The sequence below is a fragment of the Miscanthus floridulus genome, chromosome 8, assembly GCF_019320115.1.
Source record: "Miscanthus floridulus cultivar M001 chromosome 8, ASM1932011v1, whole genome shotgun sequence".
NCBI lineage: Eukaryota > Viridiplantae > Streptophyta > Magnoliopsida > Poales > Poaceae > Miscanthus > Miscanthus floridulus.
Genome location: NC_089587.1, coordinates 36,034,275 through 36,049,195, shown reverse-complemented (window position 1 = coordinate 36,049,195; position 14,921 = coordinate 36,034,275). Strand labels below are relative to the sequence as shown.

The 14,921-nt window shown below is 43.4% G+C and overlaps 1 protein-coding gene across 1 annotated transcript; it reads left to right on the top strand.

Annotated features, from left to right (window-relative positions):
* Positions 1–1,202: 1,202 nt before the first annotated feature.
* Positions 1,203–2,220, top strand: LOC136471607 (expansin-A24-like). The gene is made up of 2 exons (XM_066469355.1): positions 1,203–1,803; positions 1,908–2,220. The coding sequence occupies exons 1-2, from the start codon at positions 1,328–1,330 to the stop codon at positions 2,218–2,220; spliced, it is 789 nt and encodes a 262-aa protein (XP_066325452.1). The 5' UTR covers positions 1,203–1,327.
* The last annotated feature ends 12,701 nt before the right edge of the window (positions 2,221–14,921 follow it).

The window sequence follows — 14,921 nt, the reverse complement described above, 5'->3', positions numbered from 1 at the left end:
TTGTACACTTATGTTGCAAACGTTCGTTCTCAATGTTTCTTCTGTTTTTCAGACGTATGTTGCAAGTCTATTTATCTGGATGTTGCATATGTTTCAAGCATATGTTGCAAATATTTTATCTGGATGCTTGGGTACGTGTTGTAATGGTTTCAAGTATTTCATGTGTTTTTTGCAAGTGTTTTAATGCATGTTTCAAATGTTTCATCTGTCTTTAGACGTATGTTGCAAATGTTTCGTCTGGATGTTTTAAAAGTAAATTGGGTTTTGCACATGTTGCAATAATTGCCGGTGGCTGGCGGACAGTGGCCTGCCGTAGGGCTTCGGCTCTTACCTCGTGTCTTCCTCGTGCAACACGTCTCGCCCTCTCCCCTCCCTTTCCTTCCCTCCATCTCGTCGCGGCTGTTCAAGCTCGGTGGGAAACCGTACCCGACGAGCACGCAAACGCCCGTGGAGGTGATGGCCCCGGTGGGCCGACGGCGGCGCAATGCTCGCGTAGTGGCTCCGGTCCACGTCGTCCGCTCGCTACGCGCGGGAAGCAAAGCAGTCGCGGGCGTCCGGACGTCTGGGTCTAGTAACGCGTAATTAATTTATCTTGTGTGGTACCCTTATGCCCATGCTCATGCTACTTTGTAAGGCTCCTGTGATGAACATATCCGGTTATCCTGGCTTGACGTTAACTCAACTCTGAATCTCTGGTTCCGCGGCGGCCGGACCAGGTGCATGCATTCGTTGGACCAGCTTCAACTTCATGCTTCCTTGGACAAGGGAGTACCGAGTACGTCCTCCCAACTCCAACAGAGAACCGCGCGCGAAACAATATTTATATTTAAGCTATAGCCTTGCCTTCAGAAGTCAATCCAAGATGCATGCTCTTCTCACGTCGAACAAGTAAAAGTCCAACAGATGAAGATGAGCCGACGGACGATTGAGGTAGCGAGATGAGAAAGCAGGTGTGGCGCGAACGTGTCTGCGCCTGCATTTCTTTTCTATTCGTCAGATTTCGCCGTCAAGCGGCCACGGCGCGGCGGCGCGGCCGTGCGCATGTGCACGCTATAGCGCCTACATCCTCCCTGCCTGCCTCCTCCTTCAGTTTATATAATCCTCAACCTCAAGCCACCAATTGAGTAGAGATTACGTACAAAAGGCTATTTATACTCCTGCACATCACAGGCAATTAAACATCCCACAATCTGATAATCACATCAACAAAGGAAAAGTGTGCTATACACACACACACTCCAACGGCCGGGCCTGGACACACAACACACAAACACCTGTTGCAGCTCTAGACAGTAGTGTTTGCGAGTAGTAGTTCACATCGATTGGAATGGCTCCAGCTCCAATTTTGGCAGCTCTGCTTCTGCTCACAGTGCGCATGGGCGTTGGCCGTGGCGTCGCAGCCAACGCACCGCCGCCGACGACCGGATGGCTGAGGGGGGCGCACGCGACGTTCTACGGCGGAGCCGATGCCTCCGGGACCATGGGCGGTGCATGCGGGTACGGGAACCTGTACTCGCAGGGGTACGGCTCGCGCACGGCGGCGCTGAGCACGGTGCTCTTCAACGACGGCGCGTCCTGCGGCCAGTGCTACAAGATCGCCTGCGACCGCAAGACGGACCCGACGTTGTGCAAGCCCGGCGTCACGGTCACCGTCACCGCCACCAACTTCTGCCCGCCCAACTCGGCGTTGCCCGACGGCGGGTGGTGCAATCAGCAGCGCCCGCACTTCGACATGGCGCAGCCGGCCTGGGAGAAGATTGGCAGCGACATCAGCACCGGCATCATCCCCGTCATCTACCAGAGGTCAGTATTATATACTCTGTCTGTATTAATTGACCGAGGAGAATTGTTTTGCGCTCGATGATCGATCTCTATTATTAGTAAATGGAAACTTGGTGTGCGTGCAGAGTTCCATGCGTTCGGCGAGGTGGAGTCAGGTTCATGATCAATGGCCACGACTACTTCAACCTCGTGCTTGTCACCAACGTTGCAGGGGCTGGCTCCATCAAATCCATGGATGTCAGGACCTCCGATTCCACGGACTGGATGCCCATGGCACGCAACTGGGGTGCAAACTGGCACTCTATGGCGTATCTCAGTGGGAAAAGGCTCTCGTTCAGGGTCACCATCACAGATGGTCAGACACTCGTATTTACTAATGTGGTGCCGGCTGGCTGGACCTTTGGCTTGACATTCGCAAGCAAATTGCAGTTCAAGTGAGGACTCAGCACAACTGCGCCCTAAGGCTCGATTATTGTTTATATATGGTGTACTACATTGTGTACACAGCCTGTACAAAACACTCTGCGCATTCAGTAGCCGTCTGATATTGTATTTTTCTATGAAATATTGTTTCTTATACGTACCATTGTAAATTGACCGTGTCCCAAACGACCCACTACCGAGGGCCAGTTTGGATGCCAAAATTTTTGGCAAAACGCTACTGTAGTGTTTTCGTTGTTATTTGGTGTGGCAGAACCTCCTAAGGAATCGGGCCCACGTGCACCTATCGTTGTCTTGACAGACCTCGGATAGCGTTCACGAGTTTCCAACAACTCAACAGGTCTGTCGGGTGTCCTCGGGAAACCCGAATAATCCACGATTCTCTTTTCAAACAGGATCTCAATCACAGACATTGCAGATTATAACAGTTTATTCAAATATATACCAGAGTAAAAGATAGCGGAAGTCTTAAGATAACATAGTTACAAACCAGTTGTTTTCAAACTTACAATACCATAAGTGTCATACAACCATACTAGCGGGATAATATTACATTAACTTTATTTATCATACAAACTAGTGCCTTGTTCAAAGGTCATTCATCACTCCTCATCGTCATTGACTTCAAACACAGTCATGCAGCAGGGACCAAAACAAGCCTACGCATGCAACTCATCTGCAACAAGGGTTAACAAACCCTGAGTACAAAGGTACTCAACAAGACTAACCCGACGTAACGGGGTGTAAGACTTTAGAGATGCAGGGGTTTGGGACAAGGTAAGGATGTAGCAAAATTCAAAGTCCTTTGCCAAAAGCTTACTATATTTATCCTATTCTCAAATTTTACCCCTAAGTCCTTTTAGTTCATTATCTCAACTAATGTACATTTCCCATATTCCATTCCTTCTCATTCCATTCTTTTCTCATATTTTAGTAATTCACCAGTCCTGCATTGCTTCTGTAATGAATCGAGTCTCCATATCCGCGGAGCACTGGCAATTCGAATTGATTCAAGTCCCAGCTGGGGATTCCTTATCACACGACATATGTAGAACTTAATCTTACATATATCAACCTCGCTACCGGATCCTCCTATACTAAGCCGTCTCTACGCCACCCGAGAGCACAGCACACCTCAAATCCGGCCACATTCCAGCCACGAGGGTACACGCTACTCCCGCCATCTCTCCACTCCCAGTGCGTGGGCATTCGTCTTAGTATCGGATTAGCCGAAGTAGGCTTACCGAAGTATGTGACCAGTACTACAAAGTGTCTAGTTCAGAAGATCCACAATGAGTGGCCTTTAAGCGACATAGTCGGCAACATTACCTAACATTCAATTCAAGATAAGTCACCCGACTAGTCTCTAGTTCATTCTATCTTCTTTCTTTCTTTGGCCAGTATGCCATCTTTGATCGTATCAAAACTTTTACTTTGAAAGCCTACCATAAAGCATACTAAGCATTCTACGCCTTTGTAAATGAAAACATCTTCAAGGATGATAAACAATTAACAAGGTAGGCAATGCATCAAGTAGGTAACATTTGACATATCAACTTAATGCAATAAGTAACATAGGTGATAAACTTTTCAAAGTAAACAAGGTAAGGGTTTAATGCATAAACCAGGGCTTATCTTCGTTGACGATCTCAGGTTCCGGATCAGTATCACAATTACCGAATCCCGTGACAACCGAGGATTCTTCCAGAATTTGCTCAACTAGAATCGTTTCACTCTCGGGTTCTACACGAAACGATAACATATGCTTTAACATGATGATAATGTAAACATGATGCTTTCATGGTACATGAAATGTAAAAATACCCCGAATACGATTTTCGTTCACGGTACAGTTGCAAGCCAACAAAACCAACTTGCAATACTACCACCAAGAACCACACATGTGACTTGACCAAATAGATCTTGAAACCCTACTAGTCACAAAACATGACCAAAACAAGATCCAACACTAATCAAACACTTAGGGTTTGTCTTTATTTATTTTTTTGAATTAATTTGGAATTAAGCCCAAAAATTAACTTGTTCCAAATGACCTGAAAATTTTATGTAAGCTTCCTTATGACAAATTAGTGTACCAAAACAAATTTCATAATTTTTGAAATTATACAGTGACCTACAAAAATCATGGAAATTGCATTTATCAATTAATGGACTAAATATTTGAACATTAAAAATTTATTCAAATTTCAAGTTTCAAATTTTTAAACCATACTAGAACATGTACAGAAGCTACACACAAAATTTCAGAATTTTTGGAGCTATGATGAATTTCCTACAAATTCCAAGTTTCAGCACTATTCATAATTTCAGAAAATACAAAATTGCACTGTTCTTCTTCTTCCTTCTCACTAACAGGCTGACCCCACCCGTCAGCGACTCATACAGCTCACGGCGACGCTGCCCTCACTAGCCGACCCCAAAATGCGCCGATGGTGATGCTCCGGCGAGGCAGACCTCACCCAAATAATCTACACACTCCTACGAACCCATCTCCGTCCTTGGAATGGCAGAAGGTACACCAGAGAAGACTCCACGCCAGCCATGGCGGCTCGAGCACGTTGGCTCACGGCGTAACCTCGGCAAGAATGCGGTAGAGTCAAAAGCGAAGTGAACATCACGTTTAGTAGCTCACCACGGTCACGTCGGTGGGCCAGGTGAAGGCGGAGGCGGTCTGGAATGGCCTAGCCACGTCGAGGCAATGGTGGCGGAGCTCCGGCCGGGCTCAGGGAAGAAGCTGTTGCGCCGGGTGACTCCGGCCAACTCAAGCGGCGTGAGCAAGTTGTAGAGAAGCACAAGGCTGAGGCGATCATGTTGGCATAGCTGGGCACGACGGAGACTGCTCGACGATGGCTACGGCGAGCGGCGGAGCAGAGCAGAGAAGAAAAACAGGGACGACGGCGGCGACTGTTGCTATTTATAGCCAGGAAGGGACTGCCCGGTGACGACAGCGCACGGACGGACCCGCCACGGCACCAGCTGCGTGTCAAGGCACGACGAAGCGGCGAAATCTGATCGACGGCGACATCCGCGTGGCGCCGACGGCAAGCAGAGAGGTGGATTTTGATTTTTGAACTATTTACAAAACTGCCACTGAGTCCATTTTTCAAATTACTCTTAAATTTTCTAAAGAAGTTGAAAATCTCCAAAAATAAAAGTTGTTCAATTTTTCAAACTCTACAACTTTGCTTCTAGGAATATTTTCAAATTCTGCCTCCATTTTGAAATTTGAATTTGGGGTGCATTTGAGCATTTGAATCATTTCAAAATTACTCCAAATTTTATATGTAAACTTGAAAAACTTTGAATACCAAAGTTGATCTACATAAAATAATCTCCAACTTTGTTTTTTGCCTCTACCCCAATTCCACATGGATTTTGAATTAGTCAAAAGGGGCAAAAAGGACTTTTATAATTTGAATTTGAATTCAAATTTGATTTGTCTTCCTTTTACTTAAATTTTGATTTTTGACCAGTAACATGGCCCATTAGGGTTATTTGAGTCAAATGACACATGACCTCACATGATCACATGAAATTTGACCCTTGTGGTCATGATCTTTATTTAGAGTTTTGAATCACATCACATGAAATAACAACATTATGAAATAAACCTTATTTAGTGAATGCATTCCAAATTTTCTACTTTATGAATGCTTTGCAATGCATATGATGACATGTCAAATTTTAGTGTTAGGTCAAAACACCAGAGGTGTTACAACCCTTCCCCCTTAAAGAAATCTCATCCCGAGATTTAAAACTTAAGGCTAAGTAATGGAAAAGGAAATGTGTCAAGCTAACACATCATAACTTTATTCAAAAAGCTAGTGAGGGGGTTTTCCATTCTGTTAACAACAAGACAAGTTATAATATAGACAAGGTATTGCAACTAGATAGAAGCGAAGAAGTCAGGAAAGTTCTCTTCTAAGTAATCCTCGGACTCCCAAGTAGCTTCATCTTCAGTGTGTTGATTCCATTGTACTTTGTAGAACTTGATTGTACGTCTACGAGTGACTCGATCTTTCTGATCTAAGACTCTAATGGGGTTCTCGGCATAAGTCAAATCAGGTTCTAGTTCTACATCACCAAAGTCGATCTCTTCGTCAGGTACTTGAAGACACTTCTTTAACTGAGATACATGAAAGATATCATGCACCACTGACATGTGATCTAGTAGCTTGACGCGATAGGCGACTAGTCCACATCGTTGTTGGATCTGAAAAGGACCGACATAACGGGGCGCCAACTTTCCCCGAATCCCAAAACGATGAACTCATTTCATCGGTGATACCTTGAGGTAGACATAATCTCTCACTTTGAATTCTAGCGGTCGTCTCCTCTTATCAGCATAGCTTTTCTGTCGGGATTGAGCTACCTTCATATTAGCTTGTATGAGTTTAACTTTCTCTTCAGCTTCCTTGAACACATCCGGTCCAAAGAACCAACGTTCTCCAGCTTCTAACCAATTTAAAGGTGTTTGGCACCTACGGCCATACAGTGCTTCGAATGGTGCCATTTTAATATTCTCTTGATGGTTATTGTTATACGAGAATTCAGCTAAGGGAAGGCATTCATCCCATTTAGCACTAAAGGAAAGGACACATGCTCTTAACATATCTTCAAGAATTTGATTTACCCTCTCAGTCTGTCCATCGGTTTGCGGATGATAAGCAGAACTACGAATAAGTTTAGTTCCCAAAGACTCATATAGACTTTTCTAGAACTTGGATATGAACAATGACCCTTTGTCAGAGACAATGGTCTTGGGTGCTCCATGCAGACTAAAGATTCTATCAAGATAAAGCTTGGCATACTGCTCCGCTCGATATTTATCTCTGACTGGTAGGAAATGAGCTATCTTGGTTAGACGATCCATAATAACCCATATTGAATTGTAGCCTGCAGATGTCCTAGGCAATCTCACGATAAAGTCCATACAAATATCTTCCCACTTCCAAGATGGAACTGGCAATGAATGTAATGGACCTGCTGTCTTCATATGAACCGCTTTGACTCTTTGACAAATATCATACTTGGCTACATATTGAGCTATTTCTATTTTCATTTTGGTCCACCAATATCTCTTTCTCAGGTCATGATACATTTTGTTGCTACCCGGATGAATAGAGTATCTTGTAGAATGAGCTTCATCAAGAATCTGCTTTCGTAGCTCCGGATTTTTGGGTACTACCAATCTATCCTTGAACCATACGACATCTGATTCATCAATTTTGAAACATGTTGGTCTCCCAGATCTGACTTTATCCTTAATATGGGCTATGCCCTTACTTTTCTATTGAGCAGCAATGATTTGATCTTTGATAGTGGACCCAACTACAATATTAGACAGGGAACCTTGTTCTATGATTTGTAAATCCAGATGCTCCAACTCTTGACACAATGTTCACTGCATAGGTTCTACAATTAGGCAATGACAATGACTCTTGCGACTCAGGGCATCGACAACCACATTAGCCTTGCCCGGATGATAGTGCACTTCTAAATCATAATCTTTAATAAGTTCCAACCATCTTCTTTGCCTCATATTCAATTCTGACTGGGTGAAGATGTATTTCAAACTTTTGTGATCCGTATAGATATGACATATATTGCCCAATAAATAATGTCGCCAAATCTTGAGTGAATGAACAACAACAGCTAATTCAAGATCATGGGTGGGATAATATTCTTCATGCTTCTTGAGTTGTCTAGAAGTGTATGCTATGACTCTGCCTTCTTGCATCAGAACACAGCCCATACCAATTCCAAATGCATCACAATAGATATCAAATGGCCTCTCGATATCAGGTTGTGCTAATACTGGTGCAGTTGTCAACAACTTCTTCAATATTTGAAAGGCCTCTTCACATTCTGTTGACCATACAAACTTAGTTTGATTTTTCAGCAATCTAGTAATTGGATTCGCAATCCTGGAGAAGTCAGGGATGAACCGACGATAATACCCTGCCAATCCTAGAAAACTACAAACTTGATGAACAGTTGTAGGTGCTTTCTAGTTAAGGACTTCTTCTACCTTGCTCGGATCAACAGCTATACCTTCAGCAGATAACACATGACCCAGAAATTATACTTCCTCCAACCAGAATGTGCATTTACTGAATTTGGCATATAGTTGGTGATCTCTTAATCTTTGTAGAACAATACGAAGATGTTCCGCATGTTCCTCTTTGCTCTTAGAGTAGATGAGAATGTCATTAATAAACACCACGACAAACTTATCCAACTCAGGCATGAAAACTGAGTTCATTAGGTACATGAAATGAGCCGGGGCATTGGTCAGCCCAAAAGACATGACTAGATACTTATATAGACCATATCGGGTAGTAAACGCTGTCTTCGGCACATCTTCTCGTCTGATCTTAATCTGGTGATAGCCTGATCTCAAGTCTATCTTCAAGAACACCTTAGCTCCCGCAAGTTGATCAAAAAGCAAATCAATTCGGGGTAAGGGGTATTTATTCTTTATGGTGACTTCATTTAACGGCCGATAGTCAACACATAACCTTAAGGTTTGGTCCTTCTTCTTCACGAAGATAGCAGGGCATCCCCAAGGTGATGAACTGGGTCGAATGAAACCCTTGTCTAATAACTCTTGTAGTTGTATTTTTAATTCTGCTAACTCTTTGGGTGGCATCCTATATGCTCTTCTGGACACTGGTGCTGTCCCTGGTTTCAGATCAATTCTGAATTCTACGTCTCGGTCTGGTGGCAGACCAGGCAGATCATCGGAAAAGACATCCATAAACTCACATACCACTAAAATTTTCTTGGCTCCTTCAACAATAGTTGCACAGACTGTTTCCACTGTACTCTTAGGAAAGGGAAGTTGGATGAGAAGTTGGGTTTTGCTGTCAGGTGCATTTACCCTTATGGTTCTACGCAGGACATCTATGATAGCCCCGTGTTGAGTTAACTAGTTTATACCAAGGATCACATCTATATCTTGATCCTTTAATATCAGTATATTGGTAGGGAACTCATAACCTCCCAAATCAATAGGTACACGCTGAACTACCTCCCTTGTACAGATTCGTCCCTCAGGTGACTGTATATGATAGGGCTCTTTTGTTTCCCCAATAGCTATCCCATGCTTCACAACAAATGTACGATTGATGAATGTATGGGATGCACCAGAATCAAATAAGGTAATAGCAGGATGCTTAGCAATAGGAAACATACCCATCATTACTGGTTCTCCTTCTGAAATAGATTCCACTTGAGTATAGAAGACCCTTCTAGTTTTCTTCTCAGCCTAACCCTTCTGATTATTCTGAGCATTGCCCTTGTACTGATTCTGAGCTTGAGTAATAGGGGCTTTGGGTGCATCATGATTGTTCTTCCTAGGATACGGACATTCTCGGGAAAAGTGTCTGGGTTTACCACAATTATGACATGGAAAATTGTGATTCTGGGGAGTAGCATTGCGGTTTGCATTATTTATATTGTTTTGCTGCTACGGTGCTTGATGAGTATAAGGCGTATTAGTTGCAGGGCGAATAAAGATTTGCTGCCTGCCTTGGCCTTGTTGTGGGCGGAATGGTGCACAGCCATGATTCTGAGGATGGTATACTATCTTCTGACGCTTTCCACTCGATGATCCGGAAGCAATTATTTTCTTCTTCTTCGCCTCCTTGTGTCGGCGATAATTCTCCTCTGAAGCAATAGCAATATTGATTGTCTCATGATAAGATGCATTACCACAAGTTGCCATCATGGTCTGAAGTTTAGTGTTCAGGCCTCTAAGAAAATGATTCTTTTTCTTCCTGTTAGTATTCACATACTCAATAGCATACTGCGACAGGTGGTAGAAACGCCCAACATAATGCATCACCGGGTGCTCCCCTTCCTTAAGAGCCAAGAACTCTTCTAACTTTATGGTCATCACACCGTCTGGAATATAGTGTGCCCTGAAGGCATCCTTGAACTCCCTCCAGGTGATTTGGTGACCAGTGGGCTGTACAGCTACTAAATTTGCCCACTAGGCACCAGCAGCTCCTCGGAGTTGCTGTGCCGCAAACCTTGGTTTCTAAATCTCGGTACAGTGAATCAGCTCAAACTTTTGCTCTATTGTCCTAAGCCAATCGTCAGCTTCTAAAGGCTCTTCTGCCTTAGAGAACATAGGTGGACGTGTGTGAGTGAAATCAACATAGGTTGACTCATCATTTCTATTATTACGACGACCATGATTAGGGTATGGTGCCTGCTAGTTCTGCGCCAATTCCCTTAATAGCCTAGCATTCTCTACCGTTGCGTTGACGAGTGCAGCTATGGCATCTACCATAGTCGAAGGCATTGGTGGAGGATTTGGGCACTCATCATCGTCATGGGAGCCACTAGCACCAGTTCGGGTGATAGAACGAGGCATCTGTTAGAGAAACACGTTTACTTACATTATTCTTTATTGAAAGCATTTAAAAGGTTTCATACTACAAAGGGTTACTTATTTAAATTACATGTCTTGTATCCCATAAGACAACCCTAGTTTACTAGGAAAGCAGTAAAGGAACTATTACTACTCCAAGCTCTCAGTCATCGGCATCCATGCCCATATCGGACGAAACCTCATCTTCATCCGAGAAGTACACTAACTCCTCAGGATCCTCCTCCTCTTCTTCATTCTCGACTTCTCCTGGAGCTACAATCATTTCTTCATCTGTAACTTCACCATCCCCATGAGGTGGATGAAGTTGAGCATACAGCAGGTGGACATTCTCATGAAGAATGGCATTGTCCATCTCCAGGTCTTCTACGTAGAACTCCAACTTATGGACGCGTTCATTGGCCGCATCCTCTCGTGTCTAGGCTCCATTCTGCAGCTCCATGGTCATGGTGATGCCCCTTTGCATTTCCACCAGCTCCTCTTGATCTTTGGCATGAGCTCGACGAAGAGTGTTGAGCTCCTTGTTGAGGTTCTCGATGTTGGCGGGGTTGCTTGAAGATCCTTCATCTCCTAGGGTCTTGGCACTTCCTTCACCAAGCTCATGATTACGCGGTGCCAACTGGTGACGAGGGACTCCATGAGGTCCGGTGGACTTGCGTGCGGTTTTCTTGGTCTTTGCCATAGCCTGTAGAATTTAGGGCAGGACTATAAGAATAGCTTGAGGATAAAGGAGGTGAGCAAGAATGGGATTGACATTACTTACCCAACCACTATTAAGGGGAATTATTATGCAAGGTGCTCGAGCATGATGCATGAATCGATCTTACGAATCTAAGTACAAAAGATTTATATAATCATAAGTACTAGATTTTTAATACATAGGACAAACCTAATCATATTATCCACCACAAACTTTCAAATAAGACAGGATTGAGGCTATATCAAAGGTAAGAAGAAAGAATTTGAACTTTAAAAAAAATATATCAAGTTTACTTTCTTTGATCCAAATCAATTTGAAGGTTTTCCAAAGTAACCTACAATGATCTTAGATGGGAACTGCTCTGATACCAGCTATGGTAGAACCTCCTAAGGAATCAGGCCCACGTGCACCTATCGTTGTCTTGATAGACCTCGGATAGCGTTCACGAGTTCCCAACAACTCAACAGGTCTGCCGGGTGTCCTCAGGAAACCCGAATCATCCACGATTCTCTTTTCAAACAGGATCCCAATCACAGACATTGTAGATTACAACAGTTTATTCAAATATATACCAGAGTAAAAGATAGCGGAACTCTTAAGATAACATAGTTACAAACTAGTTGTTTTCAAACTTACAATACCATAAGTGTCATACAACCATAGTAGCGGGATAATATTACATTAACTTTATTTATCATACAAACTAGTGCCTTGTCCAAAGGCCATTCATCACTCCTCATCGTCATTGACTTCAAACACAGTCATGTAGCAGGGACCAAAATAAGCCTACGCATGCGACTCACCTGCAACAAGGGTTAACAAACCCTGAGTACAAAGGTACTCAACAAGACTAACCCGACGTAACGGGGTGTAAGACTTTAGAGATGTAGGGGTTTGGGACAAGGTAAGGATGTAGCAAAATTCAAAGTCCTTTGCCAAAAGCTTACTATATTTATCCTATTCTCAAATTTTACCCCTAAGTCCTTTTAGTTCATTATCTCAACTAATGTACATTTTCCATATTCCATTCCTTCTCATTCCATTCTTTTCTCATATTTTAGTAATTCACCAGTCCTGCATTGCTTCTGTAATGAATCGAGTCTCCATATCCGCGGAGCACCGGCAATTCGAATTGATTCAAGTCCCAGCTGGGGATTCCTTATCACACGACATATGTAGAACTTAATCTTACATATATCAACCTCGCTACCGGATCCTCCTATACTAAGCCGTCTCTACGCCACCCGAGAGCACAGCACACCTCAAATCCGGCCACATTCCAGCCACGAGGGTACACGCTACTCCCGCCATCTCTCCACTCCCAGTGCGTGGGCATTCGTCTTAGTATCGGATTAGCCGAAGTAGGCTTACCGAAGTATGTGACCAGTACTACAAAGTGTCTAGTTCAGAAGATCCACAATGAGTGGCCTTTAAGCGACATAGTCGGCAACATTACCCAACATTCAATTCAAGATAAGTCACTCGACTAGTCTCTAGTTCATTCTATCTTCTTTCTTTCTTTGGCCAGTATGCCATCTTTGATCGTATCAAAACTTTTACTTTGAAAGCCTACCATAAAGCATACTAAGCATTCTACGCCTTTGTAAATGAAAACATCTTCAAGGATGATAAACAATTAACAAGGTAGGCAATGCATCAAGTAGGTAACATTTGACATATCAACTTAATGCAATAAGTAACATAGGTGATAAACTTTTCAAAGTAAACAAGGTAAGGGTTTAATGCATAAACCAGGGCTTATCTTCGTTGACGATCTCAGGTTCCGGATCAGTATCACAATTACCGAATCCCGTGACAACCGAGGATTCTTCCAGAATTTGCTCAACTAGAATCATTTCACTCTCGGGTTCTACACGAAACGATAACATATGCTTTAACATGATGATAATGTAAACATGATGCTTTCATGGTACATGAAATGTAAAAATACCCCGAATACGATTTTCGTTCACGGTACAGTTGCAAGCCAACAAAATCAACTTGCAATACTACCACCAAGAACCACACATGTGGCTTGACCAAATGGATCTTGAAACCCTACTAGTCATAAAACATGACCAAAACAAGATCCAACACTAATCAAACACTTAGGGTTTGTCTTTATTTATTTTTTTGAATTAATTTGGAATTAAGCCCAAAAATGAACTTGTTCCAAATGACCTGAAAATTTTATGTAAGCTTCCTTATGACAAATTAGTGTACCAAAATAAATTTTATAATTTTTGGAATTATACAGTGACCTACAAAAATCACGGAAATTGCATTTATCAATTGATGGACTGAATATTTGATCATTAAAAATTTATTCAAATTTTAAGTTTCAAAATTTTAAACCATACTAGAACATGTACAGAAGCTACACACAAAATTTCAGAATTTTTGGAGCTATGATGAATTTCCTACAAATTTCCAAAATTTCAGCACTATTCATAATTTTAAAAAAAATACAAAATTGCACTGTTCTTCTTCTTCCTTCTCACTGACAGGCTGAACCCACCCGTCAGCGACTCATACAGCTCACGGCGGCGCTGCCCTCACTGGCCGACCCTAAAATGCGCCGACGATGACGCTCCGGCGAGGCAGACCTCACCCAAATAATCTACACACTCCTACGAACCCATCCCCGTCCTTGAAATGGTAGAAGGTACACCGGAGAAGACTCCACGCCAGCCATGGCGGCTCAAGCACGTCGGCTCACGGCGTAACCCCGGCAAGAATGCGGTAGAGTCAAAAGCGAAGTGAACATCACGTTCAGTAGCTCACCACGGTCACGTCGGTGGGCTAGGTGAAGGCGGAGGCGGTCTGGAATGGCCTGGCCACGTTGAGGCAATGGTGGCGGAGCTCCGGCCGGGCTCGGGGAAGAAGCTGTTGCGTCGAGCGACTCCGGCCAACTCAAGCGGCGTGAGCAAGTCGTAGAGAAGCGCAAGACTAAGGCGATCGCGTTGGCATAGCTGGGCACGACGGAGACTGCTCGACGATGGCTACGGCGAGCGGTGGAGCTAGCTGGCGGCGGAGCAGAGCAGAGAAGAAAAACAGGGACGACGGCGGCGACTGTTGCTATTTATAGCCAGGAAGGGACTGCCCGGTGACGACAGCGCACGAACGGACCCACCACGGCACCAGCTGCGTGTCAAGGCGTGAGGAAGCGGCGAAATCTGATCGGCGGCGACATCCGCGTGGCGCCGGCGGCAAGCAGAGAGGTGGATTTTGATTTTTGAACTATTTACAGAACTGTCACTGAGTCCATTTTTCAAATTACTCTTAAATTTTCTAAAGAAGTTGAAAATCTCCAAAAATAAAAGTTGTTCAATTTTTCAAACTCTACAACTTTGCTTCTAGGAATATTTTCAAATTCTGCCTCCATTTTGAAATTTGAATTTGGGGTGCATTTGAGCATTTGAATCATTTCAAAATTACTCCAAATTTTATATGTAAACTTGAAAAACTTTGAATACCAAAGTTGATCTACATAAAATAATCTCCAACTTTGCCTTTTGCCTCTACCCCAAATTCCACATGAATTTTGAATTGGTCAAAAGGGGCAAAAAGGACTTTTAT

Coding starts and splice junctions, on each gene's coding strand:
- LOC136471607 (XM_066469355.1), top strand. CDS start 1,328: ATGGCTCCAGCTCCAATTTTGGCAGCTCTGCTTCTGCTCACAGTGCGC. Junction 1,804..1,907: donor ATCCCCGTCATCTACCAGAG/GTCAGTATTATA, acceptor GTGTGCGTGCAG/AGTTCCATGCGTTCGGCGAG.